The 27166-nt window shown below is 42.3% G+C and overlaps 5 protein-coding genes across 7 annotated transcripts in view; 3 read left to right on the forward strand and 2 right to left on the reverse strand.

Moving 5' to 3' along the window:
• The window catches only part of flnbl (filamin B, like), a 73858-nt gene extending 65581 nt beyond the window's left edge, over positions 1 to 8277 (forward strand). For both annotated transcript variants that reach the window (XM_061041734.1, XM_061041735.1), the window contains 7 exons: positions 792 to 929; positions 1012 to 1127; positions 4290 to 4422; positions 4559 to 4735; positions 5019 to 5237; positions 5340 to 5549; positions 6560 to 8277. In XM_061041734.1, coding sequence (XP_060897717.1) covers positions 792 to 929; positions 1012 to 1127; positions 4290 to 4422; positions 4559 to 4735; positions 5019 to 5237; positions 5340 to 5549; positions 6560 to 6747 — 1181 coding nt within the window. In that variant the 3' untranslated portion in view covers positions 6748 to 8277. The remainder of the gene's footprint in view (positions 1 to 791; positions 930 to 1011; positions 1128 to 4289; positions 4423 to 4558; positions 4736 to 5018; positions 5238 to 5339; positions 5550 to 6559) is intronic.
• Positions 1 to 27166, forward strand: part of dnase1l4.1 (deoxyribonuclease 1 like 4, tandem duplicate 1) — a 52217-nt gene that overhangs the window by 985 nt on the left and 24066 nt on the right. The gene's annotated exons all lie outside the window — the stretch shown is intronic.
• On the forward strand, positions 13354 to 15850 carry LOC132977303 (protein SPMIP1). The gene is made up of 5 exons (XM_061041842.1): positions 13354 to 13515; positions 13886 to 14061; positions 14584 to 14743; positions 15024 to 15126; positions 15551 to 15850. The coding sequence occupies exons 2-5, from the start codon at positions 13886 to 13888 to the stop codon at positions 15667 to 15669; spliced, it is 558 nt and encodes a 185-aa protein (XP_060897825.1). The 5' UTR covers positions 13354 to 13515; the 3' UTR covers positions 15670 to 15850.
• On the reverse strand, positions 17445 to 20770 carry c1qb (complement component 1, q subcomponent, B chain). Its single transcript, XM_061041835.1, has 5 exons — positions 20614 to 20770; positions 19738 to 19900; positions 18655 to 18886; positions 18411 to 18528; positions 17445 to 17741 (listed from the first exon to the last, which is right to left on the reverse strand). The coding sequence occupies exons 1-5, from the start codon at positions 20614 to 20616 to the stop codon at positions 17535 to 17537; spliced, it is 723 nt and encodes a 240-aa protein (XP_060897818.1). The 5' UTR covers positions 20617 to 20770; the 3' UTR covers positions 17445 to 17534.
• LOC132977296 (complement C1q subcomponent subunit C-like) lies at positions 22914 to 26652 on the reverse strand. The gene is made up of 7 exons (XM_061041834.1): positions 26514 to 26652; positions 25728 to 25843; positions 25589 to 25651; positions 25054 to 25207; positions 24627 to 24767; positions 23577 to 23703; positions 22914 to 23275 (listed from the first exon to the last, which is right to left on the reverse strand). Exons 2-7 carry the CDS (start codon positions 25831 to 25833, stop codon positions 23141 to 23143), a joined length of 726 nt encoding a protein of 241 aa, XP_060897817.1. The 5' UTR covers positions 25834 to 25843; positions 26514 to 26652; the 3' UTR covers positions 22914 to 23140.

Here is a 27166-nt window from a genome sequence, read left to right on the forward strand (position 1 = left end):
GATACTTTAATTTGTAACATTCCCCTTTTTTATCCATGTACTCTAATGCTAAGTTGTCTTTTATTCATACAAAGAATTACAGACAAAGTTTTTTCTTCTTTGGCAAAAATGATTATAAATAAAGTCTTATTATTTTAGCTATTTTTGTCTTAAGCTGGAAACACGCTAGACAATTTAAGGCCAGATGTTGGGCCTGTTTTACCCCCCTCCCCCAACGATCAGGGGGGCGTGGCCTGATCGTTGGCGGCTTGACACAACCAATTATTTGTCCAAAGAATCCTAAAGTGTGTGGTATCAAGTCGGGGCGTTCCCTGATCTCGTATCATAAATATCAAACGTGATGTTGGGGCTGCCTCCGATGGATGAGGGCGAGCAAACCGGGAAGCTTCACCCACGGGACGCAGCTTACCTTTACAACTCACAAACATCACGGGGAACATAAACACAACTGAGCCCCGCACTGCAAAGTGTCCAAGCCGCGCTTATACCGTCTTCTCAGCCAGGATTTCACCTTATTCTTTTTCCTCATTTTTTTGTACACCAAGACAGCCAGCTGACGTTGAATATTCTCCATATTTTTTGTCTTGTAAAGTCATGTTTGATCACGGGGGTCTCTGTGAGATCTTGGGTCTGTAGAATCACCACTTTGTTACTACAAACAGCAGGTCTGACTGAATCATGTAGTGTGTGAGGTGGTGGATTATCATGTTAAAAAAAAACGTTGAAACTGTCCCCATTTGCTCTCTGACATGATTCAACATTCAAACATTTCTTATGTTTCTCTGTTCCAGCTGAGTTCAGTATCTGGACGAGGGAGGCGGGTGCCGGCGGTTTGGCCATCGCTGTAGAAGGACCCAGCAGGGCGGAAATCTCCTTCGACGACCGCAAAGACGGATCCTGTGGGGTCTCTTACATCGCGCAGGAGCCTGGTAGAGGAAACACACACGTTTAACCATGAGGATTTATCCGTTAAAACATCTCTCTTACACGTTCTCCACCTCGTCTCTCCAGGTGACTACGAGATTGCGGTGAAGTTCAACGACCAGCACATCCCTGACAGCCCCTACCTGGTTCCCGTGGTCGCTCCGGCGAACGATGCCCGCCGTCTCACTGTTGCCGGCCTTCAGGTGAGGCATGAGGAGACACTTCCACACCCAGCCCGCCCTGCCTTGCTAAAGGGCTCCGGGGCACAGTTGCATAAAATTGATGACGTCAGGAGAAAAGATAAAATCCTGTTCGGAGAGGAAGAACTGAGCGAGAGGGTTCGACTGGATCTGGGTTTTAACTCAAGTACAGATATTCAGTTAAATGTCAGGATTCAGTTAAGATTCTGTTTGTTTGGGATCTTTGTTTTTAACTCTGAGGTCAAATATACGTTGAGCAATCTTTGTAGCACGAACAAACTTTATGTTAGAAAGAAAAACAGCACTGAAGTCCACTTCAAAGATCCATTGAGCTCGTTTTAGAGCCCAAACTAGAGCTTGTAAAATCTAAAAACTCAACAGCCTTCAACACGATATTTCATTTAGCTGAGAAGAAGTTAATTTTGTACATTAATGATCTGGTATACAATCTGTTCCAGAGTTTTCCAGAGCGCCCAGCGTCCTTTCAAATCAACTTTTCAGAAGGGTGTTATTGACATCTCTGGTGCTCTTTTCAAAATATTTGATGTTCCTCGTATTTTTGTCTCCTACGGATTGAGTCGTTTACCCTCATCCTCCTCGCTCTTCATCTGATCGGAGCTGTGATAGAGGGGCCGTCATTGTTTTTAATCTCACCATCAAAGTAGGAGTGCAAGCATCCTCCGTTTGACGCTGATATTGAAGCCAAATTTTTTTTTTAAAATACAAAACATACAGTATACCATCGGAGTAGTGTTGTTCATTCAGTGGCCGTTGTAAAGAGACTGTTGCCATGGAGACAAGACGCATGTTTTATTTTCATTTTTAAGAGCTAAATCCAAGTGCTCCCGAGCGCACAGCCAGCACTCTTCTGCACTAAGAAATTGGCCAGGTGGACTCAGAGACAGAAACCGCTTTGACTTGTTACAAATGTAACCATCAGGCGTCCCAACAGGCTCAAACATCCCGTTTCAGTCGAACCCTCTCTGTTGTACTTAAATTCAGGTTACAGTTTTTGAACCTTCTTTTTATGCAACTGGCCTCTTGGATGTGACCACAGCCAGGCAAACATGTTGGTGAGTGAGTGCAGTTTACATTTTGGCCAGGAGGAGGGGCTAAAGGAAACGTCATCGGGAGTCTAAGCTGGAAATGATTCATCTTTCATCCTGTTATGCTGATAAATCAGCTAATTGTTTGACTCTAAACTTTCCATTTTGGAGCCTCGATGACTCGTTCATTAGCCTCAGGAAAAAACAACGACAACAAAAACCGTCATCTTTTTTTGACCCTTCCTGAAAATGCACAGCTTCAAGAAGACTTTTAATTAAATTAGTAATGATGGCTGTACTCCAGGGAAGCTAAAGAGGGGACCCCTAACAAGGTCCATCCTCTGGTTACCATGGTTACTAGAGTTTTTCACTGTTTTTGCCTGGCTCTGGTCATCCCTCTTCTGTGTGGTGTGGAACTGCTGGTGTTTCTCTTGTGTTTCATTTAAAGGCTTTTAACAGAACCTTCATCTTCCTCATCTTCATCATCGTCAGCAGCAGGAATCGTCAGCTCCTGGTTGCCTAGCTACAGCAGATGCAGGCGGGGGCACAGCTGACCTCCCGCTGTCTTTTAGAGACTGTAGTTTTTTTTAATCGTCTGTAGCTATAGGCCAAAACTTTTTCTCTGTTCAGCGTTTGGTGAAGCAGAGTCTTACAGTACAGTCGACAGGTGAAGTGCTGCTCTCTTTAAAATAATAAAATATACTTACTATACAATACTATAAGATACTATACTTAATTAATCCCATGAGGGGAAATCCAAGAACATGCTACACACAGAAGATGCTGAAATGCACACACATACACAAACAGGATCCTATGGACATGCATTAAAGGAGAGATGTCAGAGTGAGGCTGCTAAACAGGTAGCACACCAATAATACCCAAATAACTGAAAGGTCCCATAAAGATCGCCTCCTAATTTCATATAGTGTAGTACATAAAAGCCTGGGATTTTAATTATAGCTTTATGGTAACATAGTTTGTCGAACTGAGTTAATTTTTGCACTTAAAAATGTCTCACACAAAGACTGTACTTTAAAACTCTTTAGTGCATCAACGTGTCTAACTCTGCTTTCTAACACTGTGGCCGTCTGCCTCTGTCTGCTGCAGCTGCACCGACAGGAGCGCAGGTAAGAGTAGAAGACAAGTCGGTACAAAACTATGGAGACAAATCATAGAAATCATAGAGAGATTAGATGCTGTACACAGGACCAGAGTTTTTTTTTTGTTTTAGCACATTATTCTCCTTCACAGAGGTGAGTAGGCTTTTAATAAGACTGTTTTTTTAAATGTTACCTAACAATTATTTTCATTAATAATTAGCAGTTATTACCAGGGGCGTGTCCAGGCTTTTTGGACTGGGGTGGCCCACCTGAGGCACTGACTTATGTAGGGGGGGCCTGAAGTTTGTGGCCAAATTTACCCTTTCTTTCCCCACTTCCAATATGGAGTTGTAAGTAACACAATTTAGCAACATATTCATCTTTTTAGATGGATTCTTTAAGGACTCCAAAACAGATTTATGTGCAAAGTCACAATTGAAAGTACTTAGAAAAGTAGGCTACATGCAAACTCTTGTGAGAAGTCTGAAATTGAAAAATCAGCAGACTAGGAAAAAAAACAGAATAGTTTTCAATTTAAGTCCCACCTCTGGTAAGTTAAATATTCAATCATAGATTTGGATTTTGAGGTGATAGTTTGGGTGGCCAATCAGATTTCAAGGGGGGGAAAATGCCATCCTTGGCCACCCCTCTGGACACGCCCCTGGTTATTACTCATTATTTAGTCAATATATCAGTTTCCCTGTGATTAGATTTGAGGAATTGTCTATAAAATAATGAAAATGTTAATCAGTGTTTTCAAAAGCCCAAATGAAAGTTCTTGTCATTTTAATAAAGTAATCAATCACAAGATAATCCCGTCCTTAGAGTAGTTTGACAAATCCGTCCAATCCCTGTGCTTCATTTTCAACAACACATTCTCAAATAGATGAACCAGAAAATACTTTTCTTGAAGACATGCTCTAACCAATCAACAACTCGTTGAATAATGGATCCAGCTGTGGTTGGCTAATTTTTTATTCCCCACATACACTTAACTGTGTGTCTGACCTCGGTAGGAGTCTGGTCTCAAGGTGAATCACCCAGCATCCTTTGCAGTGCGTCTGAACGGAGCACAGGGAAAGATGACGGCCAAAGTGCACAGTCCCTCTGGAGCCCTGGAGGAGTGTGTCGTCACCGAGCTCGAAAAAGGTTTGTGTGTGTGTTTTTGATGCGACGCGTGTTTGAATTCTAAAGATCCCAAGAAGCCAGAGTGGCTGCTCGTGGTCCTGCTGATCCTCATGCACTGGTACCACTGGTTATCACATCCTTCTGTGCTGTCCTCCAGATAAGTACGCAGTGCGGTTCATCCCCAGGGAGAACGGTATCCACACCATCGACGTCAAGTTCAACGGTTCCCATATACCAGGAAGTCCTTTCCAAGTCAGAGTCGGGGAACCGGGACAGACAGGAGAGCCTGGTCTTGTTTCGGCCTACGGTGCTGGGCTGGAGAGAGGCACAACAGGTATGTTATCTCTCTGTTCACCTGTCTCCTGAACTCTCTCAGGACTTCGGCCAATAGCATTTTTCATAAAGCAGATTTGATTACAGGTTCGCTCAGTGTGCTTTACACCGGGGGTAAAAACGTCCAAATCGTAAATTAGGCACCTTGATCTTAAAGGCACCCGACTAACATCAGACACTGAACCCTTCCATAAAGTTTCATGAACGTTTCTGTACATTTATTAAAAAGGAGCCCAACATTTTAACCACTTCCTGTTATAAAGCAAAGTGTTTGAATCTCACAGGGACTCAGTCCGAGTTCATCATTAACAACACTAAGGCGGGCCCCGGGGCCCTGGGCGTAACCATCGAAGGTCCCTCCAAAGTCAAGATGGACTGTCAGGAAGTCCCAGAGGGTTACAAGGTGCAGTACACCCCCATGGCACCTGGAAACTACCTGATCAGCGTCAAATATGGAGGGCCGAACCACATCAGTGGCAGCCCCTTTAAGGCCTCAGTCACAGGTAAAGTGGTGAAGGTCACTCTGCTGAACTCACTGTACTGTGACTCTGTAGACTTCCCCAAAAAAAGTGAAGCATTTCAACATTTTTTGTTACCTATCTCAGGACCTCGTCTGGTAAATGTGACCAACGCCAGCGAGACTTCGTCACTGATGGTGGATCCGGCAATAAGGGGGTCCAGCAGCAGCTTCACCTATAGCGCCATGCCTCGGCCGGGCGAGTCAGACGCCAGCAAGGTTCTGAGCCGAGGGTCCGGTCTCAGTAAGGCCTTTATGGGCCAGAGGAGCAGCTTCTCTGTCGACTGCAGCAAGGCCGGTAAGGAAGACTCCAGACTCTGCATGATCTCTATCTCATGCAGCCTGAGATTTTAGATTATTAACGACTTATTTCATACTTTATTCACGCTGAAGTTTACAAATACATGAATTCATGAAGGGCAGGTGATCATCATGTTGCAACGAATGAATTTTGAATTTTGAATTTATCCATTTTTATCCACCATCCAGTTTTTTTTCATTCAACATTAACAGCCTCACTGAGTGTAACTGTAGACCTGCATAAGGGGTCCTGGCAGCAAATGTGACCCCAGTTTCAGAGCACTTCTCACCAATGCTCATTGTTGCTAGGTTACGCAAGCTAACCTCCACTTCCCTCGAAAACCTCCACATGGAAGTAATGTGAAGGGAATCCTGTCCTGCCATTAGCAGCAGCAGCTCTGCACCTGGAAACTCAGATTAGTTTCTTCTCTGCCATTGTTTTCTACGAAACTGATATCAGAAGTCCCGCCCCTCCTTGATTTTGATTGGTCGATTAGGGAGAAGTGAAATATGACGAGTGTAGTGCTGTTACAAAAACTTGAACATTTTTCAACTCTGAGCGCTGAGCATAGCGACAAAAAACAACTGATGCTGACCCTGATCTACATAGTTTTTTTTTATTGAAAATTTATGCTGCCAGCACAAACAAAGCTGAGGTCGGTCCCTGAAGATGTTGAATTTAAGATTCACTTAGAAGAAGAAGAAGCTTAGTGGTTAGTGCACGCCCCCCATGAACACAGGCCTTCAGACTACAAATCTCATTTGTCATAAACTATCACATACTCCAAGTTAGAATTCAAATTGTTGTCACAGTTTTAATCTTCTGTTTTTCTTTTCCGATTTCTATTATTACAAAATTAAGTTTTGGATCATTTAATTCATTCAAAGTTCTTGTAAATCTGTTTTGACTTCGGGAATCTACGTTTGAGAACCAGATGGACTTCCTCAAACTTTAAGAACATCAGTGTTTGGATTCTGATCCTGATTTTCTCCCACTTATCTCCCCAGGTAAGAACATGCTCCTGGTGGGCGTGCACGGTCCTCAGGTCCCCTGTGAGGAGGTTCTGGTCAAACACATGGGTAACCTGCAGTACAACGTGAGCTACGTGCTGAAGGAGCGGGGAAACTACATCCTGGTGGTTAAGTGGGGCGAGGACCACATCCCAGGCTCCCCTTTCCAAGTCACTGTCCCATGATGCACCACAATAAGACCTGCCGACACTCCTCATGTGCCATTTTTTGCATCCCTGTTTGAGTGGACAACTTAGTGGCACTGCGAATGACTGTCCAATTAACTGCTGCTTTATAATGCTTTATGTACTAATGTTGTCTTCAGTTCAAATCACATGTTCTGACTTTCTGCCCCAATAATTAACACGTGGTAACGTTTCTTAGCCTGTCGAGCTGTCCTTGGAAAAAAAAGAAAAGATAAACTAAACACAGCTGTGAATGTATAACATGAGCTGGACAATTTGTGCAGTGAATCTGGAAGGCGAAATCTTACAGAGCGGTGCTGAAAACGACTTGTTCTAAAAAAGAAATTACCTGATTGGATGCAATAGATTCTGACTGAACCGCTATTCTACATTGACAAATTTTGCACTGGTTTTGGCTCATTTTAAAAGGCGATTGGTATATTAAAGAATGCTGGTTTAACACGAGGAGTTAGTGGATGAAAACGTCCTGATTTGTAACTTTCTCCAAAATATTTAACAAGATTAAGAAAAGGTTTGGGCCGAGTGGATCTGAACTTTAAAGTGCTCACATTAAAGTAAATAACTGGAATTACACAGCACTTTGAGGAGCAGACTTTAAATCAGGGACACGTTTCTCTTGGACTTCTTTGAGATGTGTAAGCTGCATGATTGTGGACTAGAGGGCCAAACAACCAGCTGAGTTCCCCGCCAAAATAAAAGACAATATGTGCAGAACTTTTCGCTTAAAAATTTCAAAGTGCTGTGAAAGAAACATCTGGTCAAACTGGAAGTCTTTGTGATCTGATGGTATGTAAGATGTTTCTTCAGAGCAGTGACCGCTCAGACAGGAAAACGCCTAACTGCACACGACTACTGATGTTTTTGTTTTTTATGCTCTTCAACCTTGACTCCCAGAATCCTGTTAGAGTTTGTAATGTTGCCAAAACAAGTCGATGACTGTTAAAGCTGCCTTCTCACTACTGAATCCAGCACTGTTCGAGACGCTACTCCATTACAAAGTAGAGTCGTGGGTTCCATGTTGTTCTCTGTTGTCCCTCCAGCTGTATGTTCACACACAAACAGATCTGACTTTGAACTCTGTGGCTCATTTCTGAACTGTGTCACATCGGCCTAAATAGAGTAGAAATCCCGTCCTCTGGTGGGATAAAATCATCAATGCGACCAAAGTCTATCATCCATTATTTCTTGATTTGTCTGAGAACATTCACCTGAAAGTACCAACAAACACAAGCCCCGTCTACCACTGCATAACACCATGAAAAATACCAATAAGTATCAGATCTGAGCTGAGAAGAGGTCAGATTACTGGTTTGTGTGCAAATCTGGATTAATCTGTTTGTCCCAAGTTGTTTCCTAATCACTGCTCCTTTTGATACTTAAGGGATGAGAGGATTTTTGTACGGGGGATAATGAATAAACGTCTCATTTTGTATGTGGGAATGGGTGTTTTAATGTGAAACTAAAACATGAGCTGATGTACATTTGATAATTAAAAACAACTGGAATGAAGATCCGTCTTAGACTTATTTGTTTAATTTTTCCTCAAGCAACTTTTTTTTTTTTTTTTACATCCAGTTTCATTCAGGGATGAGTTAAAGGTCCAATCTGTAATTAAACTGACTGAAATGATAAAGTGAGCTTACCATATGATCAGATATTAAAGGGGTCATATTATGCTTCTTCAGTGTGTTTTCCAAGTGTCCTGTCCATGTTTAGGCCATAGACTGTAAAAATAAGGCACATCTATGAGCAAAAATTCAAAGTCTGCGGAAACGCAGCTTCTACGTCCTCCTGTTAGCTGTAGTATTAGCTGCATGTAACGCTCGGTTCTAGCCCCCCTCGAAAATTGTTCGCCAGTGTGACGTCTTGTCAGTGTGATATCACTGATCTAAGCCCAGCAGCTCATGTTGCACGCCCGTTAACTTCTGTAGCACGCCCACGATATGCCGCAGCCTGCGGTAGCACAGTAGTGCTAAGGTGCTAATGTTTTTGCTCCCCTCGGACGGAGCCAGTGGCTGCATTCCCAATATGGTAAAAGGGGCGGGACATTTCCGAGAACTGTGCTGAGCGACTGACCAATTACGGCAGAGCCGACAGGCCGACCAATCAGATCAGACTTGGTGGGAACTTCAGAGCCTTAGAGAGTCAGAAGTGAGCCGGTGCATGGAGCGGCAGTACATGAAAACTTTAGCTATTGTGAACATACTTCAGTAGATACATAGATTAAATATATGAACCCCCAAAAGAGCATAATATGACCTCTTTAAGGAAACATGCTATGTTGAAGTGCTAGCTTCTCTGACAACAATGCAGCAGCCAGTATGTCCTCCTTCTAACTTTAGATTCTGGTCCTGAATGCTCTGGATTTGTTTGGACCAGAGAAGGTAGGCGCTTTTAAGGCGACCCCCACGCGGCCGTTTTGGACGCCCCTCAGTTTTCCAGATATGAGAGCAGTTATCAGGTCAAACCAACAGGTGTTGCAGCGATGGAAGCGGGCAAGAGAACTGGTTCAGATAGAAGTGATTGTACCCGACCTAAAAAGCCTCTGCATGTTTCTAATAAGCTCCACGAGCAGAAACGTGCCAAACAATCAGGAGCCAATCAGAAGCTTCTTTTAAGGGCGAAAAAATCGTGACAGGTTGCATCATGTTCCCACGGATCTTGATCCCCGTTTGTGTCTCCTAAACTAAACCCCGACTTTGTTTTCCTGCTGGTGCTTTAATCCACTTTTTTATAGTAATGATTCTCGTCCTTTATAACCCTCCACCTGAACGCCAGTTTTCAGTTTTTAAGTCGAGGACGAGGGTTGGAAGTCGTTCATCTCCCCCTTGCTTGCCTCCCACTCTTTTCTGACCACTGCGAGCTGTTAGAGAGTCTCTGAATCTCACCCTGAGAAGTGTAAAAAACAGTCACAGGGGGTAGATCCAATCATTTAGAGTCGGAAGTTTGACAGCGTCGGAGTGGATATGATTGATGGGAAACTCTCTACAATCTTTGAGTCTGAAAAGAAGCCATAACGTAAAAAAAAAAAAGAAGTGAAACTAAAGTACTGTTCGCTCTGTGAGGATGAAACTGAAGCACACCGTTATGTTAGTGGTCAGTTAATAAAAAGTCTGTAAAAAAGAAAAGCAGCAGCAGTATGTAAATGTGGGGAAGGCAATTAGAGCCAAAAATCAAGTTCTGAAACGTCAGAACGGTTTTAAAAACGGCCACTTCAAAAAAACATGAACTCCAGTTTGTGTTCAACGAACATCTCTGTATGAATTATTGAGTGTTTAAAAAGAGGGAAAACACACAAACTGTCACGGATCGAGAAAACCAAGGAGGACCCAAATGCAGAATTAACAAAAATATTTAATTAAACAAAAAGGCAAACAAATACTTACTGCCAAAAATCCAAACAGGAGAAAACAAGGAGCCACAGGTATACTGACATATGACAACCGACAAACACATACAATGAACTGACAAAGAAACGCAAAGAAACACAGAGACTAAATAGACATGGGGTAATCAGACACAGGTGAGACTAATGACACAGGTGAAGACAATCAGGGCAATCAAGGCAGGGAGAAACACAAGACCAGAAACACTGAGGACAAAACAAAATAAATCTTGAAACACTAAAGACACACAGAACTCAAGAGTCTAACAAAACACAGAGACACACGAGGATAATAAATGATAAAATAAAACAGAAAACACTGAAGACAAAACTAGGAAACCATGAACACTAGGAAACATTAACACACAAGGGAAACAACCAACACTGGGATAAAACAGGGAAACTCAAACACAAAACCAAATCATGACACAAACAGAAAAAATGATACAAAGTTCTGTTTACTTTATTTTGACCGTGCCGAGCCTCAAACATCATGAGGGACGCATCCCATCCTGTTCACCACCCTCCCGTCAGGCACTGTTCTGAGGAACGGGTTATATGAGAATTGAATTTAGCAAAATTGCACATTGCTTGTTTGAATACTCCATAGAAAGGGCGTCCCTTTTGGGTAAGAACAGTGGTGTAGTGGTGCCTAAAAGAGTGGGTATACTCTTAATTTTTCCCAAATTATTTTTTTAAGTGTCCCGTCCAGCGGAGGATAAACGGTTTCTGTTACTAACACTGACATAAGACTCCTCTTGCATATTTAGTTAGCGGTCCTGCTAGTGAATTAGAGACAGATTAGTGAGGGTCACCCCTTCACCATCCTAGGAATTGTAGCATCCAACTGAATATGGTCAATCAACTAATGATGTCAATCAGAGGATATTTCGTATACCCTGCACTGCAACACTGGGTAGCATCAAATCATACTGTAACCAAGATTTCTGGGTTTGTCGGACCGGATACACTTACTAAGAAAACAATAAACGGCACATAGGCGGGGAGCTTCTTTATCCACGGCTTCCACTTTATTACACACACACCTGTGTACCGCGAACAGGATAACAACAACAACTGCTTTACGGCAGCTACGGTAACTCTCTAGGGACACCTCACTCTAAAAGCGAATGAGATATACAATACATATAACAAACACAACAATCTGTTACATACGTCCCCCCCCCCTCAACTTGAAACGTCCCCGTTTCACATAAAACATTGGCACAGGCACCCATGAGACAACAGGAGACCTCTCAAAACAGTCCCCTAGCAGAATTTAACCTGAGCATGAAAAGAAAACCTGTGTATCACTGTTGTCACCCAAATGTGCTTAACATGAACAGCAAAAACACATGAAAAAACATCCCAGAAAGAGGGAAACAAACACAAAGCATCAAACTCTGAACCTCACAAAATCCCGAAGACGTGAAGGTGGTCTCAGGACACGCCCCCTTCGTGACTGCACTAGTTCGGCCTCGAAAACTCCCCATACAGACTCATGTCCACACCCCCAGTCAGTTGTTGCTCAACCATTTGCGGTGACAACGGGAGTGGCGAAACCCCCAAAAGAGGAGATACTTGAAGGGTAGGAGGGGAGCCACCAACAGTCCCTGACGGCACTGGCAAAGTATAACGTTTCAGTCTGTCATGGTGATCCTCTCCAGAGAGTCCAGAGAGTTATGCGGTAAGTCAGTGCAGCCTCACCTCCAGACGCCAACGCCTCCATGACCCGGTATGGGCCCTTCCAATGTGGCGCCACCTTCGTGTGGCTCTCAGTGGAATTATTCAACCACACCATCTCTCCCGCCTCATAGGCACGGTGGCAAACATCAGCGTCATAATACAGTTTTTGTCTCTCATGAGCCTCTGCAGCATTGAGCCTGGCGGCTGAAAAAAGCAGCCTCCAGTCCATCCACCATGGATGACACATACCATGGCAGAGATCCAGCCCCCCCCCGAGAGTCTGAAACAACACCAGGCACAAGCACATCAGCAGGGACACGCGCCTCCCGACCATGCATGAGGTAAAAGGGGGTGAACCAGGTGCTGACGTGTCTAGAGGTGTTGTATGCAAAAGCGACCTGTTTGACATAACTGTCCCATTCGCCCCCCATGAGAGAGCAACATCTTAGCACGCTGGTCAATCAGAGTACGATTATGACGTTTCACCATTCCGTCCGACTTCAGATTGTATGCCGTGGTGCACGTTTTCTTGATCCCCAACATCTGACAGAGACCCTGAATCACGTCCGCCTCAAACTGGCGGCCCTGGTCGGTGTGCAGGACCTCAGAACATAATCCTCAAAAAGACAGCGAGCAACCGTGTGAGCAGTCTGGTTTGGAAGGGCGTACACATTAACAAACTTAGTAAAAATAATCCTCCACAACCAACACGTACCTATTCCCCCGAGATGTCACAGGCAGTTCCAGAATATCTGCGGCCACCCGTTGCAGAGGGCGGTCAACCAGAGATCCCCCCATGGGAGCCTTCTGCTTGGGGACCGGGGACTTGCAAGTCTGACAGGCTTTGCACTGCTCACACCACACCCTAATGTCTCTCAGCATGAAAGGCCAGTAGCAGGATTGTCTGGCCTTCTCCCACACACGGTCTGCTGAAAAGTGCGCAGCGGCTGGCCCCCCATGCAGACACTGAAGCAGTTCGGGCACCACAGATGTGGGGATTACAACCTGAACTTCCAGTGGATGATGAGAGTACAGTCCTACACAACAGTCCATCAATGACCGACAAGCGGCCAAATTCAGTCCAAAGCCTTTTAAGGCAACCTGAGGCTCCCCCCCAGGCGCCTGCAAGGTGGTCGTGCTGCGTTATGCTCTAGGCAGGCCAGCACCACACTAATGTCAAGGTCTTTGTGCTGTGCGACCTGCAGTTTGGAGTTAGTGCAGCAGAGAGAATAAGCAGTCTGTAGGTCAGATCGTGTTCCTGGTGAGACCGCAGAGCAGTCCACTGAGCCCACAACGTGGTCTGTTGTCGCCCCAACAGAGCCAGGGGAAACGGGCCTGTGGGAAAGAGCGTCCGCATTTTTAGGGCTAGGGCCGTACTTGTGCATAATGGTCCAGTTGAAAGGGTCCAGCTCCAGCACCCAACGACCCCTCCGTCCTGTGGGGTCATTATCGATGGCCACATTTCTATCTCTGTGGGGATATGTTAAACAAAAGATCATGTTTAGGTTCATGTAGGAGGGTTTCCGGTGTGTGAGAAAAGAAAAGTGTGTGTGTGTGTGTGTGTGTGTGTGTGTGTGTGTGTCTCATGTTTCTGTGTGTTGCAGAGCGTTATCTGATCCACATCCCATTTCCACAGAGAAGCTGATCCTGCACAGCTCTGCAACCAGCACACCAAGGTAAATTAAGATATTATTATATATATTTTCATTTAATTAATGCGTCTTCATCGTTGCAGGAGTTTTATCTGTACATAAAGGCATGCAGCTTGAAAAGAGAGCTGACTTTTTAGCTTAACATATAGAACGGCTTCAGTGCTTTTATACAATTGTATTTAAAGTTTTTTCTTGTTTTATACCTTGTTGTTATGAATTCAACTTTGAGGGAGTTCAAGTACTTCTGCAACTTGGCATTAAAGGGTTGACTGTCCGGTTGAAAGATCCTTTATTTCATAATCTTTTTTGTGATGGACCGTTCAGTGTCCATCTAAGGTACAAAGACAATAAATGTGACTGGAGAGATAATCTAGTTTTATTTTAATTTTTGGAGATGCGTTACCTGCTGACGACTCAGAGCCAGAACTGCTACAGAGAGCAGATCCAGAAGGAGATGATGACCCGTTTGGCGTGGAAGAGACGCTATGCCGAGCATTACCCTTCCTGCTATAATCCTGGAAACACTAGCGCAGAAACCACACAGCTGCCCCATCTACCTGCAGACCACAGGTGAGCTGATTTATATACTGTAATGGACTTTCCTGTAAATCTTCAGCTCTGATAGCAGCCATGTCTGAATACTAAAGTGTGACCCACGCAGCTTGATCAGGTGTTAGCTGTTTCTAATTGTTTTTGTCTCCGAGCTATATAAAAGTCGATTCTTAAACGCAACAAACGAGAGTCCTGTAGCAAACACCATGTTTTACCAAGCGGCAACCTCTGGTGTTGAAAAATGAAGCCGATGTGGAAGTGCAAAATCCTGCAGTTCATCGAGTGTCCACTAGAGGCTGGCTGCAGAAGCGCCCGAAGTCACATACACACCACATTCAAAAAAGGTTTTGTCAGCAGAGATGAACATGTGTACAGCCTGGTTCTGATTAGCTCATGTCTCCATCGGCACATAATTGATCGATTGATTGAACTGTTTCTGTAATTCTTCCTAAAGTTTTAGCTTTTGACTGTTTTGTGTAAATGTATTTCTTTAATAATTACAAATATTTAGTAATCCTGTATTACTGTCCCACCCAACAGGACTGTTCTTCCTACTGTAACTATGAAACCAAAACCTCCCCCTCCTCCTCCTCCTCCTGTGGTCTCTTTGGACGAGGAGCGGCGGCTCAGTGTCGCCCCCCTCATGAGACCTGTTTCTCCACAGACAAGAAGCGCTCTCTATCAGGAATCCTCTCATCATGTACGGCTCACTGCAACACTTTATTTTCGTTCCCTTAAACATCATATTTATTTTAGTTTTTTACAAGACAAACGCTCCAGTAGAAGCATCAATCTAAGGTTGTTTGCAGGAGAGTGCTCTAAATATTTCAGATTGTCTCCTTAGAACCTAAATCACCATACAGAAGATTATGCATAAAACAGAAAAACTCGGACTAATACACCTCCACATGCATACAGCTATCGGTCAGTATTCCAATATTTCTGCATGATGTTGACCCTAAACTAAATGTCCTCTACAGGGGAAAGGGCGCAGTCTGTACCTGCAGAGACGTGGGCGGATCAGACCTGAGGAGAGGTTTGACTTTCCCGTGCTCTCGTCCTGGGAGTACGGCTGGAGGCTCGGTAGGACACTGACTACGAAACCTTTATCAAACGGGTTACCATGTTTACCTTCTTACTATGCCACAAAAAAAGTCCACATGCTGAGATAAATGCATGAATAGTCTCTTTTAAAGTAGAGTCAGTAGCCATGTTTGTTGCAGCATAACATTTTGGCCCCTCCTCCTGGGCCCAAAGTGATAAGCGTGTATGTTAACTGCTTGCACCGACGCTGCAAGCTACCTGAGAATATTACATAAGAAAAGTCAATAATTGAGCAAGCTAGCACAAGCTAATTTGGCACCTGTCTGTCCAACTAAAGACATCCTCACAGTGCAATAAGGTGATTAAAAGCGTTGTTTCCGTCCTTGACTATCATCAGTGCTGGTGACAGATCTATGCTCTACTTATTCCCCTCCAGGTTAACATGTTCTGCCTGCTTCCTCAGGTGACTACACTCTGGATTACACAACTCCGTCCCGGGCCAAGTCGTCAGTGGTGAAGAACACCTTTTACGCCAGGAACGGTGTGTTCAACAACAAGTCAGCCACCGACACCCTCGGCTGAAGTTCATACTTCAGACATGAATTACCAAGATGTCCGAGCAGTTCACGTTTGGGGATTTAGGTGATTTTATGAAAACTGTATGTGCACAATGTTGGTAGTTTAGATTATTCTCATTTCCTTTCATCATTTCATGTTTGAATGATTTTGACGCCATCTTCCTCCTACACGAAAAAAGTGGCCTCAGTATGAATCCTATACTTCCTGTTTAACTGTCCATCCACAACACACACAAGCACACACACACACACACAGGTGTAAGGTTAAGTGTTGGACAACCCGATACTGTTGGATTCATTTTTAATGAACTTCTGGTTTGGTGTCATTCAGAGAGTTGTACACCTGACACCTCTGTGTTTTTATAGAGTCAGCTAGTGCAGGAAATGTTACACACCACAATGTTAATTATTAAATGTCTAATTTCACAATTCCATTATGCTTTCTCTTAAAATATCCTGTGTTCATGTTGAACATCCATATATTTATTAATCATTACTTATTGTCATGATTGGTTCTTGTTAAGTGTTATATTTTGTTCATTTCAGTGTTTAGAATTCATTTCCTGTTTTATTGTGAATTGTTCCCTCATGTTGCTTGTATGTTGCTCATGTTCCTGAGTTTAAGCTTTAGTGTTTCCTGTTTCATTTTGTAGTTTTTGCCGCCAGTGTTTCTGGTCTATGGTTACATCCTCCCTCTATGCGTTTCCCTCCCTTTCTGATTGCACTCATTGTCCTCACCTGTGTCTTGTTAAAGGCTGAATGTGCGACATTTTACACAGAAGTACAGCAGAAATCCAATACATCCTCTGAAAATAACTCTGTGAGTCATGACTGTCTACAATGAGTGTGACACCCGAGTCCCACTGTCTGTGATGTTGTCTGAGCCGTATCTACAGCGTGTTTACATGGACGGGACGGCTGGCCGGCTCCTCCCCTGGCATATAAAAGCTGTTTAATTGAGGGACTAGAGAAAAGAAGAATAACATACTGTAGGCCTACTCACTTCTTATTTGAATGTCACGTAAGCGTTTTCGGATCACGGTCATTTTGTGTAAATTTACATGCAGTGTGAAGCTACGAGCATTATAAAGATCGCTAGCATTAGCATGCTAACACAACTATGCAGCGCGAGTTGTTCTGGTTTCATGCTGGTGCTCAAGGGCGACATCTACTGCATCATAAAGTCGCATATTCTTCCTTTAAGACTCAAATATACTTACTTTTGAACCACGTTTACGTGTAGATGACCTGCTGCTTCGTTAACGCCATTGTTCACATACTTGACTATGTACAACGTGTGTTACTGGAGGATTCCTCAAGAGGGAGCGCCACTCAAATCAGACTGCGTAAAACACCGAAAAAGAGAGGATCTGTCACCAGCTATTTTGGCACGCATGTTTGTTGCTATGCAACGACAATGACACATCATAATGCGGGACATGATCTATTAACATTTCTTTAAAACTTTCCGCCCTTGTTGTAGCGGCCCTCTGGCGTCTCGGATGTTACAACCCTACACTGCTCCTAGCGGTAATGTGCATACTGCATCTCGCGGACGTGTAGCGTTAATTTCTGAGGACGTGCACAATCAACGCTCCAAACCACCGCAGGGTACCGAGGCAGATGTCCTGGGTTTACACAGGCGTAATTAAAAACAAGTTTATTCAGGGCTTCAGCCTCGCCTGTGTTTGATTGTGTGGAGTTACCCTGCATTCATTTGGTGTCGGACACATCGGAAAAACAAGTTTGTGAGTTTGAAAATGAAATTAACAAGTAAAATGTTGTACTTCAATGCCAGTCTTTATTGATTCAGGTGCTGTGATGTCACAAAGTCTGTGATGTTAATTAAAACGTTTTCAGGGTGGGGGTCTAGGCGGTTGGGAAGATGAGGAAGCCGGTGAAGGTGTGGCTGGTGCTCGGGCTCGTCACGATGTTGTTGTACCTGGTGGACTCCAGAGACACCGTGTCTCCGACCTCAAGCTCCAGCATCGCCGAGCCGGAGGTGACCAGAAACCCATCGGCCGCGTCGCACAGCGTCGTGTGAACATCACTGCCCTTCATCAGCTTCAGACACACCTGGATGAGATCACACATATAGCAGTCATAAAGTCGTGCTGTGACATGACCGTTTAATCCTGCGCATTGTGAGGTAAAATCAACATTTTTGTTAATGGAGTCTGGTTTTTTGAAAACAGCAAAGCAGACATTTTAGGTTTCTAAAAAGTACTTCACTCTAAATAAAAGGACCTCTCTGTAGGGATCTTTTCTGTCAGCACTGTCTGCAGCAAAAACAAGCATCATCCATTTGTGAACATTGATTTTGCACAAAGCTGTCTGTGGCAAAAAACTGTATTTTTAGTTTGTACATTTCTATGGAGCTCATTTGACCTCATGTCTTCTGTTTCAGTCATTATACTGTTGCACTACATCAGTTCAAAAGCTTTTGGGACCAATTGTTCATTTTGAGTCTAAATGAACAATTGGTCCCAAAAGCAAAGTCTAAATTTTAGACCCTAAAAATATAAAGAAATAGAGACTCCACCTTTAGTTAGTTAAAGTTACTGCTGTCGTAGTAATTAAAACATCTGTCTCTAAAATGTCCTTGGGCAGATTTATATCTAACATAAAACTAAATCGGCCTTCAGGACTTTAAAGTAAATTGAGAGTTTGGTGAAAAGGTAAAGGAGACAGAAAGTCTAAAGTAAAGAATCAGATACTCAGACCAGTTTCACTCTTCGGACTCACTCTGCTTTTAGCTGAAACGTGGTAACTGAAGAAATAAATGCCTTTGATGATGCTGGTGTACGTCCCATTTGTCAAGGATTCTCCTTGAAACTGTGGACCCAGATCTGGCAAAATCACTCTGTAGGAAAGTTAAACACATTAAACATGAAACAGTTTTTGAATCACCATTACATGGTTGTTGGTTTTCCTCTCTATCATCAAAACACTCATAGTTTTAAGTTCATCAGTAGCTCAAAGCACTGACTTGTTGAAGTCCATGGCTATGTCGGTCTCTGGTGGATCTGTTGAAACCCGTTTGTAGGAGAAGAAGGATTTCTGCTCGCTGGCCGAGTTGAAGGGTCTTCCTTTAGCGCCTTGATGGCCTAAATTACCTGGAGGTCCTGGGAGACCCAAGTCCCCCTTCAGCCCAGGCCGTCCAGGTGGGCCCCGCATACCTGGTGACCCTTTCTGTCCCCTGACAGGCTGACCTGCCTCACCTGCGCAGACAGTCACACAGTTATTACATGTCACAGGGTTGTTTATGTCAACTGAAACTGAAATGAAAAATACGTTTTATCTTCAAAAAGTAAAGGTAACTCTGTACTACTATGAGAGAAAAAAAGAAAAACCATCATGAATATTACTTAACAACTTTATTCACTTACAGTTTGACACCACACATATAGTTAAACAAAACTTGCTGCAAATATAGAAAGGACCACGCTTTTATTAAAATAATACACTTCCACTTATTTGCCTACTTATTTCGTGTTTATTTGAGATGTCGTGTCTTTGGCTCTGAGGGATCATTAATTACAGAGAGACATAGGATATATACGTGCAAGATTTTTCAGTTTAAATAGTGGTAGATTTCTTCTGCAAGAGTGAAAATATTTTTTTTCAAAATGCCCAGCAGGGGGCGATTCCACTGATTGCAAAAGAAGTAAATTGTTGAGCCTATTTCTTTTCTTTTTTTTTTAGTTTATGAGGAAAAAAATGACCTTATGTTCAGATAAGGTCAGAGCTAATTGTTTCCACCCTCTTGTCCGTACACTGGATCAAATACATCAAAGTGGTTGATTCTCAATGTAGAGCTTCAATACGACAGTCCACAGACAAGTGATCCATCGAGTGATTGGTCGAGTTTGTAGAGTAAAAAAACAAAACAAATACTTACTGTACACAAGAGCAACATCCCCACAAAATGTTTTGATTTAATAAACACTAAACTCAACATGTTAAGTTTAACAGCTACTCAGTAGGAAATACAAATTACATCCATATGTGATTAACGTTTTAAAAAATACTATAAAAACACAAAGATGTCCGTCTCCATGTTTGAGCTCACCGGGGTCTCCCTTCTCTCCCTTGGTGCCGTCTAAGCCGTTGGGGCCATGGGTGCCCGGTATCCCAGGAATCCCTGGAAAACCACCGCAGGACTGAGTGACGACTGGGCCAACGTGAACCAGGAGCAGGCAAGCTGCAGTACTGCAGGTCAGCCACCAGGGGGCCTGAGTCAACACACAGTGATAGAAGGACATGCACTACTTCAACTTTAACCAGACCTACCTTCAACTTTAACCAGGACAATAAAATCTTTACCATGACTATAATTTTAAATCAAGTCTGCCTCTTTGAATGTAATGTTTTGCTTTATCGGGACCTGGTCTTTTCTTTGTCCTAAATGTAAGGTTTTCCATAGCTGACTTAATAGCATGGAGTGTACATTTGCTTATTCTTCTTTTATTTGCCATGAGTAGAAAATCGAGCACTAAAACACAAATTAAAGAAAGACATCTGATTATCCATCCATTCATTAGCTATACTGCTTTTCCCCGTTCTGGGTTGCGGGGATGGAGCTGATCCCAGCCGCCATTAAATAAAACAAATGAAATAAAGATATAATAATTCACACTTAACACAATTTGATTACTAAGTACTCGTTCTTTTTTGCATGTAAATTTAAATTTTTAGCTTTTTAATAACATGCAGAGGACAAAGCCCGAATACAGCTCAAAATTTTCTAGTCTGACAAATAATATTTTCCTAAGTTTGAAGGTGAAACACAAAACCAAAGAAATCAAGACTTAAAAAAAATTGAGACACATATGGCAAGATTTTCTTGTAAGACCACTCACTTCTGTAGCAACAATTCTTCTGTCTAAACACACACTTATTCTCTCTCCCACTCAAGTTTCAGTTTAGTAGCACTTAAAAGTCTCACCATTTGCAGGTAAAGCAGTCACTCGTGCTGTGGTGAAAATGATAAGCCGATGAAGAGACGTTCTGCTCCTCAGCGACAACAGCAGCTCAGTCGTGTAAAAAAACAAAAAACAGGAAGTGCCATGCTTCAAGAGATTACGATCGCTCCTCTATTGGTGCTCATAGAAATCAAGTAGGATACAGATGGACTCAGAAGAATGGCTGCAGGAAGTTCCAAAGTTTATAAAGATACTCAGAGTTTAAAGGGCAACTTTGAGATACAACAGCAAATGAATTTCATGTTTTTTTTATACTTATTCCTTTCCATATTAGTCAAGGCAAATGTATTTTTTTCAGAGAAATACATTCATCTTGATTTTGTGTTATTTTTTACAGTTTTATTTATTGGGGAAAACATCTGTTCAGTTGAGCCAGTAACACATTTTATAAGAAATATTGCGATATGACGTTTGTGAATGAATACTTACAAATGTAAAATATGAAGATTAATCTAATTTAGAAATGTGGAAACCTCCACTTTGAATTGGCAATAGCGTTTTTTTCTCGGCGCCTCGTTGTTTTTAATGTTGATGCTGCTTTGTTGGTAGTTTTCTTATTCTTTTCATTCCCAATTTTGTGTTGAAAACATTTTCGTTGGAAATAATCACATACTGTAAATGGAGCAACTGTTATAAAGTATAAAAATAAAATATTGTGAAGTAGAAAAATAGAGGTGCTACATACCTTAAATGTACAATATGTAGATTTTTATGACAATATTTACATTAAAATGTCTAAATTAATTAAAATTGACTTCACCTATGTTGTTTTTTTGTTGATTACTTACATTACCTCAAATATCATCATTCAATCATTTTACATTTGTAACAGGACATGTCTTTTCTCGGCGGCCGCCATGATAGAGCCGCCAAGACAAAAACATGAACATGTTTATCGTTGCTGTGGATGTTATGTCAAAGACCGCTGCGTTGATGTCTTTTCCCTGTAATAATAATTATATAAAATGTATCTGACACAGCGAATCCCTCATTGGAGGAAGTGAAACATTTAAACAAGAAGTCAAGAAAAATTCCACCTGAAGAAAAACTGATGATGAAGCATCATTAAATGTATCAGATTTTTTCTTTTAAATTAACATTTTGTTCTGTTTTTCTCTGAACTTCCTCTACATCGCCAGGCTGGTTTCCTGACAGGGTGTTTCTGTGGCTCCAAACCGAGGTTACATTTCAGTATCTGTTCCACAAAATATTTAATTCATCCAACTGTAAAGAGCTGAAGTATTATTTTAATACAATGTCCTGTGAAATATGTCAGTCTGTTGGTTTCTGTGTTTGTCAGATCCTCTTTCAGTGTTTGCATTTTATCCTCGTTTTGTGTATCTTTGAGATTCAGCCTGTTCATGTACAGTTCATGTAAATTATAAATATGTGATCATGACATAAAATGCACATTGTTTTTGTAAAGTAAGCTGGACTTTTTAACACCAAATAACTAAATAAAAAGAATCACAGAATCAATAGTCAGGTGACAGGGTTTATATATTTCTTTAAGTGTTCAGCTTTCTGTTTGGAGTCCATGTATGTGTTGTTCACTTGGAAAACCACAGACTGTATAGAACATAAATGTAGCCTCAGTGACATCACCCATTGGTTTCTTAACAGGCATTATGGAGCCCAGGATTTCCATGAGAGTTATGTTTCATGTATTTATGTAATTGTGCTGTTTTTTTTATGGATGTGTTGCCTGTTGCAAACCAAATTGCCCCTCGGGGACAATAAAGATTTTCCAAATCCAAAATCCAAAGAGGTAGAGCTGGAACGGCCTTAACCCCCAATTCCCAGATACACTAGTATGCGCGCCGCGGTCCATCAGTGCCACGATTTTGCTCCGTTGTACGGCGCACACCCTGCCCTACTTGGTCCATTTCTGGAACGTGAGCGCAGCCATGATTAGCTGTTCACACATCACAGGAGAACTACAAGATCAAATGAGAACTACAAGAGTTATTAAATGTTTTAATAACTCTTAGGCTTAATTCAATCTAAACAGATAAGTTAAGTAGAAATTTTATTGTTTCGACCATAAAAGAAATGACCAAAACCATGTTTGACCAGCGATGTAAACATGTTTATTCCTGCTGCAATGGGACAGGTTTTTGGAGACAGCTTTAAGGAATTACAGTTTTATGAACTTCCACATTGGCTTCACTTTTCAACACTGCAGGTTTCTGCTTTAAGTAAACAGTTTGTGTGAATATAAGTGATGTATCATGAGTTGGTGACAGAAAATGAAACACAGCACTTTGTCAAATTTATCTTATTTTATTGTTTTATCTTCATTTTACAGAGATTACACAAACTGATCACATTCAGACGTTACCTGCAAATACATGAAAGTGATATGCATGTAGTCTTAAAACATTTTTAAAGAATGTTTTTAAGGAAGGGGAGCACAATATTTTTTTTAATTTGTTTTATAGCCTTGGCATGTAACTGTGAGTATGTGAAGTAAAAGGTGACGTTTTATGGTCAGTGAGGTTGCAGCAGGAAGCCGGAGAAGATGCTGTAACCACTCGGTTTTCCTCTCATTCCTCTGTAGTCTCGGGTTTCCAGCCAAACCTCCTGATCCCTGGACAGGTAGACCGCCATGCCCCCTGAGGTCACCTGAAATCAGGACCGGAAGGCAAATTACACACTATCAGTAAGTCAGCTGACTTTCCTGTGGGACTTACCCAGAGTTCATTGCAAACTTGGTGACGTGAAAGCACTGATCATCCAGGAGATATGGGATCGGGCCTATTTCTAAATGTGGATTGTTTACAATTGTTTTTATTCATTGGTGATGATATGAAGGTAGTAAATGGTGTGCAGCCACTTGAGTCCTAGACATAAAAGTACATATCGTAAACTATCGTTTTCTATCCCATGAATCCCTTGAACTTGAGGTGGTGTTAAATGTCCATACCTGTCTCCTGTTGCGGCGATGATCGCAGAACGCCGTCAGCTGTGTGTTGTCCACTTTCATCACCACACACAGCCGGTCGTCTAAAGAGGCGTGGAACACAAAGTAATATATCCCCGGGACCCGACATCTAGAAAATCAAACCAACATTTAATCTCTTATCTTTATCTGGTTGTGCAACTTGATCACAGTCGACATTTGTACCACATCCTTTTTTTTTGTCTCTATTTCTATGTTAAAGGCAGGGATGGTAATTCTGGAAAACTAGCATGATTTTGAAAGTAGCATTCCCTCTGTTCTCCGTCTACACCAACCCCCTCCCCTCTGTGCTTTCCAAAAGCCAGCGCCATTGGTCCAGAAGCGGACCTCAGCTCATGCTTTGAGTGTGGGCTAGTGCACATGAGGTAGAGAACGAGCAGGGAGACAGGGAGGCGCCTGATTGGTTCATCAGATTGGTACCTCGTGGCAGACATTGGTCGAAGTTTTTACAGTCTTACAACTGATACAGATGACGGATTTTCTTTGTTCCTTTTTCAGAACACATGAGTTATTAATTTCTGTCAGGACTTAAAGACAATTTCAACCACAATCTTAAAAAATGTATCTGGAAGAAATTACCAACACTGCCTTTAACTTAATCTGGACTTCCTAAAGTCTTGCAGAACAATCTGTAAATTATTTAATTTGTTGTTGTGCAAGCTAGCAGTCCTAAGGTGGCAAAATAATTTGGTTGTTTTTTTTCCTTTGTCTAACTTAGTATTTACAGTAAAATTGAGACACACGAGAAATAGATGAACAGGCGCTGCTCTGGCAGATGTTATGGAAAATGTGAAGATAGAGTTATGTCTTTAATACAAATGCCGATGCATGAAAGTTTGTTTAACGCTAAGCGTTGGCCAGAGTGACTGAGATAATGACATCCGTTCCCAGATGCATGTATCGTTGATGGGATGATGAAGGCCAATGGGATTCGAGATTGGATGAAGATGAGTGTGATTTTAAGTTGTTAAAAGCTTGATGGTTCCTGACGCCTATTAAAATCAAACTTCTCACCTGAAGGTTCCTGTCTCGGTGTTGTAATCATCGTTGATGTTGGTGATGACGGATTTGAAGCGAATGACGCTCGCTCTGTCGGGGTAATCGTTGGTCGCTCTGGCCACGCTGAAGGCCGCTTTCTGCTGGACTCCAAGAATCCTGCAGCCACAAACACACAACACAAAGTGATTCTCTCACACCTGGATTCACACGCTGACAGGAACAGAGGGGCAGTCATTTCTCTGTATTCATGTAGGCATGATATCAAATGTGATTTTAAAGGTATTGTGACTTGTTTGAACACACAGCCCCCTTTCCGGGTAATTGGTTGTCCTCTCTGGGACTTTGAATATGAACCATCCACCAGGATTTTTCAAGGTTATTAGATTTTAAGGTCTTATTAAGTGAACAGTGGCCATATTGAATTCAGGGTCAATGAAGTTACCCTGCTTCTCCCGGTTCTCCTGGAGGTCCGGGTATACCTGGGATCCCCGCTAACCCTGGTTCCCCGCTCTGACCGCGTTTACCAGGAAATCCCGTCAGCCCCGGCTCTCCCTTCTCTCCTTTCTGTGGACTGAGACCGCCATGCCAGGCCGCCCCTACAAAAACCAACAACAACAGTCAATGTCAGTTTAATTTTCTTCCCTTGATGTGTGTGCGTTGAGTATGGAGCTGATGCTGCGACATAAGCCCAGCTAGCCTGTTTTATTAAAAGGATGGGGAGGGGGCAGCGGTGGCCTAGCGGTTAGTCCGTGCAGAGGCTGTAGTCCTCTGTATATGGGGCTGCCCGGACGCCAAAATGGCCACAAAACAAAAATTCTGCTGAGCAGCTTTGAGGAAACGGTGTCCTACCTGCACACCTCATTTGATGTTTCTGACTTTATTAATCTAGCTCTGGGCATCAGACTGTTCTATGTGCGTGTGTGTGTGTGTGTGTGTGTGTGTGTGTGTGTGTGTGTGTGTTTGTGTGCGTGTAATACCATGCTGTCCTTTCTGTCCGTTCTCTCCGTCTCGACCGTCTCTGCCTGGCGTCCCTGGAATACCTGAGGATTTACAGACAGGTAAATAAATATGTATATGATATAAAGTAAACACACATACAAATATAAATACACATACCTGGCATCCCTGGAATACCTGTTGCTGGGCAGGTCTCTATGGCAACCAGCATAGGTAGGGCCAGGGAGAGGAGGGCACAGATAAGGAGACAACAAGGACGTAGCATGATGGATGACCTGACAGGGAGAAGAGGAGACGATGAAAGATCAAGAGGGACGAAGTGATGAGAAGGAGAGAAGGGAACAGAAAAGAAGAATAGGATGAAAGGGAGAGAGAGAGCAGGAAATGAGGAGACAAGGAGACAAGGCTGAGAGGAGGTGACTGCTTCAGCAGTTTGCTGGTTAAGTTGAGCAACAATATTATGAAGTCAATTAACAGTCAGCAAGATGTTGAGCTTGTAAAAAAGTTGTAATTATCCTTCAGGGTAAGACTCACAATAATCACCATTAACTAGTTACTAATTAGCATGCTAATTAATAGCATACTGGCTGCTAATAAGGCATATTAAGATCATAATTCATGTTCAACAACCTCCTAACTTACCATCAATAAGAAGTTATTAGGAGGGCAAACTCTTAGTTATTGGCCTATGGTCTGTGGTCATGTAGAATACAGTACTAATAAGCGCTTAGTAATGACTAATAAACAGCCAGTATGCTGCTAATAAGCAACTATTTAATGGTGGAAAATGTGACCTTAATCAAAAGCTCTTAAAATGTAAAGAGACAGAGATACAATTGTTGACAAATGCAGAACATATAATTCAAATTCATTGGCTTTAAAAAAATGAATAATATAAAATATGTCATACATGTTAAAGATAAAAATCAAATGTATAAAACTCACCTGAAAGGAACCTGGAGTTAAACTCGAATCAAACTGAAGTGCAGCCTGAAGTGAGTCGTGCAGCGGCTGACACAGACGAGGAAGTCGACACAAAACCAGAGATTCAGCAGCTTCAGTCAAGGATTCAAGTTTTTTTTTTTTTTTTTTGGAGCTCGAGCCGAAAGAGAGAGAGAGAGAGAACAAGAGAGAGAGAGAGAGAGAGAGAGAGAGAGAACGAGTTACACCTTTTTTCTGTTGGTTTTTATTTAATATAGTTTTTATTTGCGCATTCCTAACCCTATGCTTTGGCAATATTGTCCTCGCTTTATTCACGACAAAAAAGCTTGTTGAATCATAATTGTGATAAAAAGAGAGAAAGTTCATTACAATCCTTTTTAAATAATTACATTGTTTTTTACACAACTGCATGTGACAAGAGGTTGCTTTTTTATTTCATTGTTTTTTTTATTTATGCAAAACAAAATACTGAAATGTACAGTCTTGTAGGTTCCTCTGTAGTGTTGGTGAGGACGGCCTGCCGCTATGGACGAGCTGATTCCCTGATATAGGGACTTATATAGCTATGATTTAGCTGCTTGTAGATTTTTAATTTTTTTGTGTGTGATGCAGATTGAGAGTGAGAGAGAGAGAGGCAGTGTGTGCATTTATAAACA

The sequence above is a fragment of the Labrus mixtus genome, chromosome 7 (assembly GCF_963584025.1).
Source record: "Labrus mixtus chromosome 7, fLabMix1.1, whole genome shotgun sequence".
Lineage (NCBI taxonomy): Eukaryota > Metazoa > Chordata > Actinopteri > Labriformes > Labridae > Labrus > Labrus mixtus.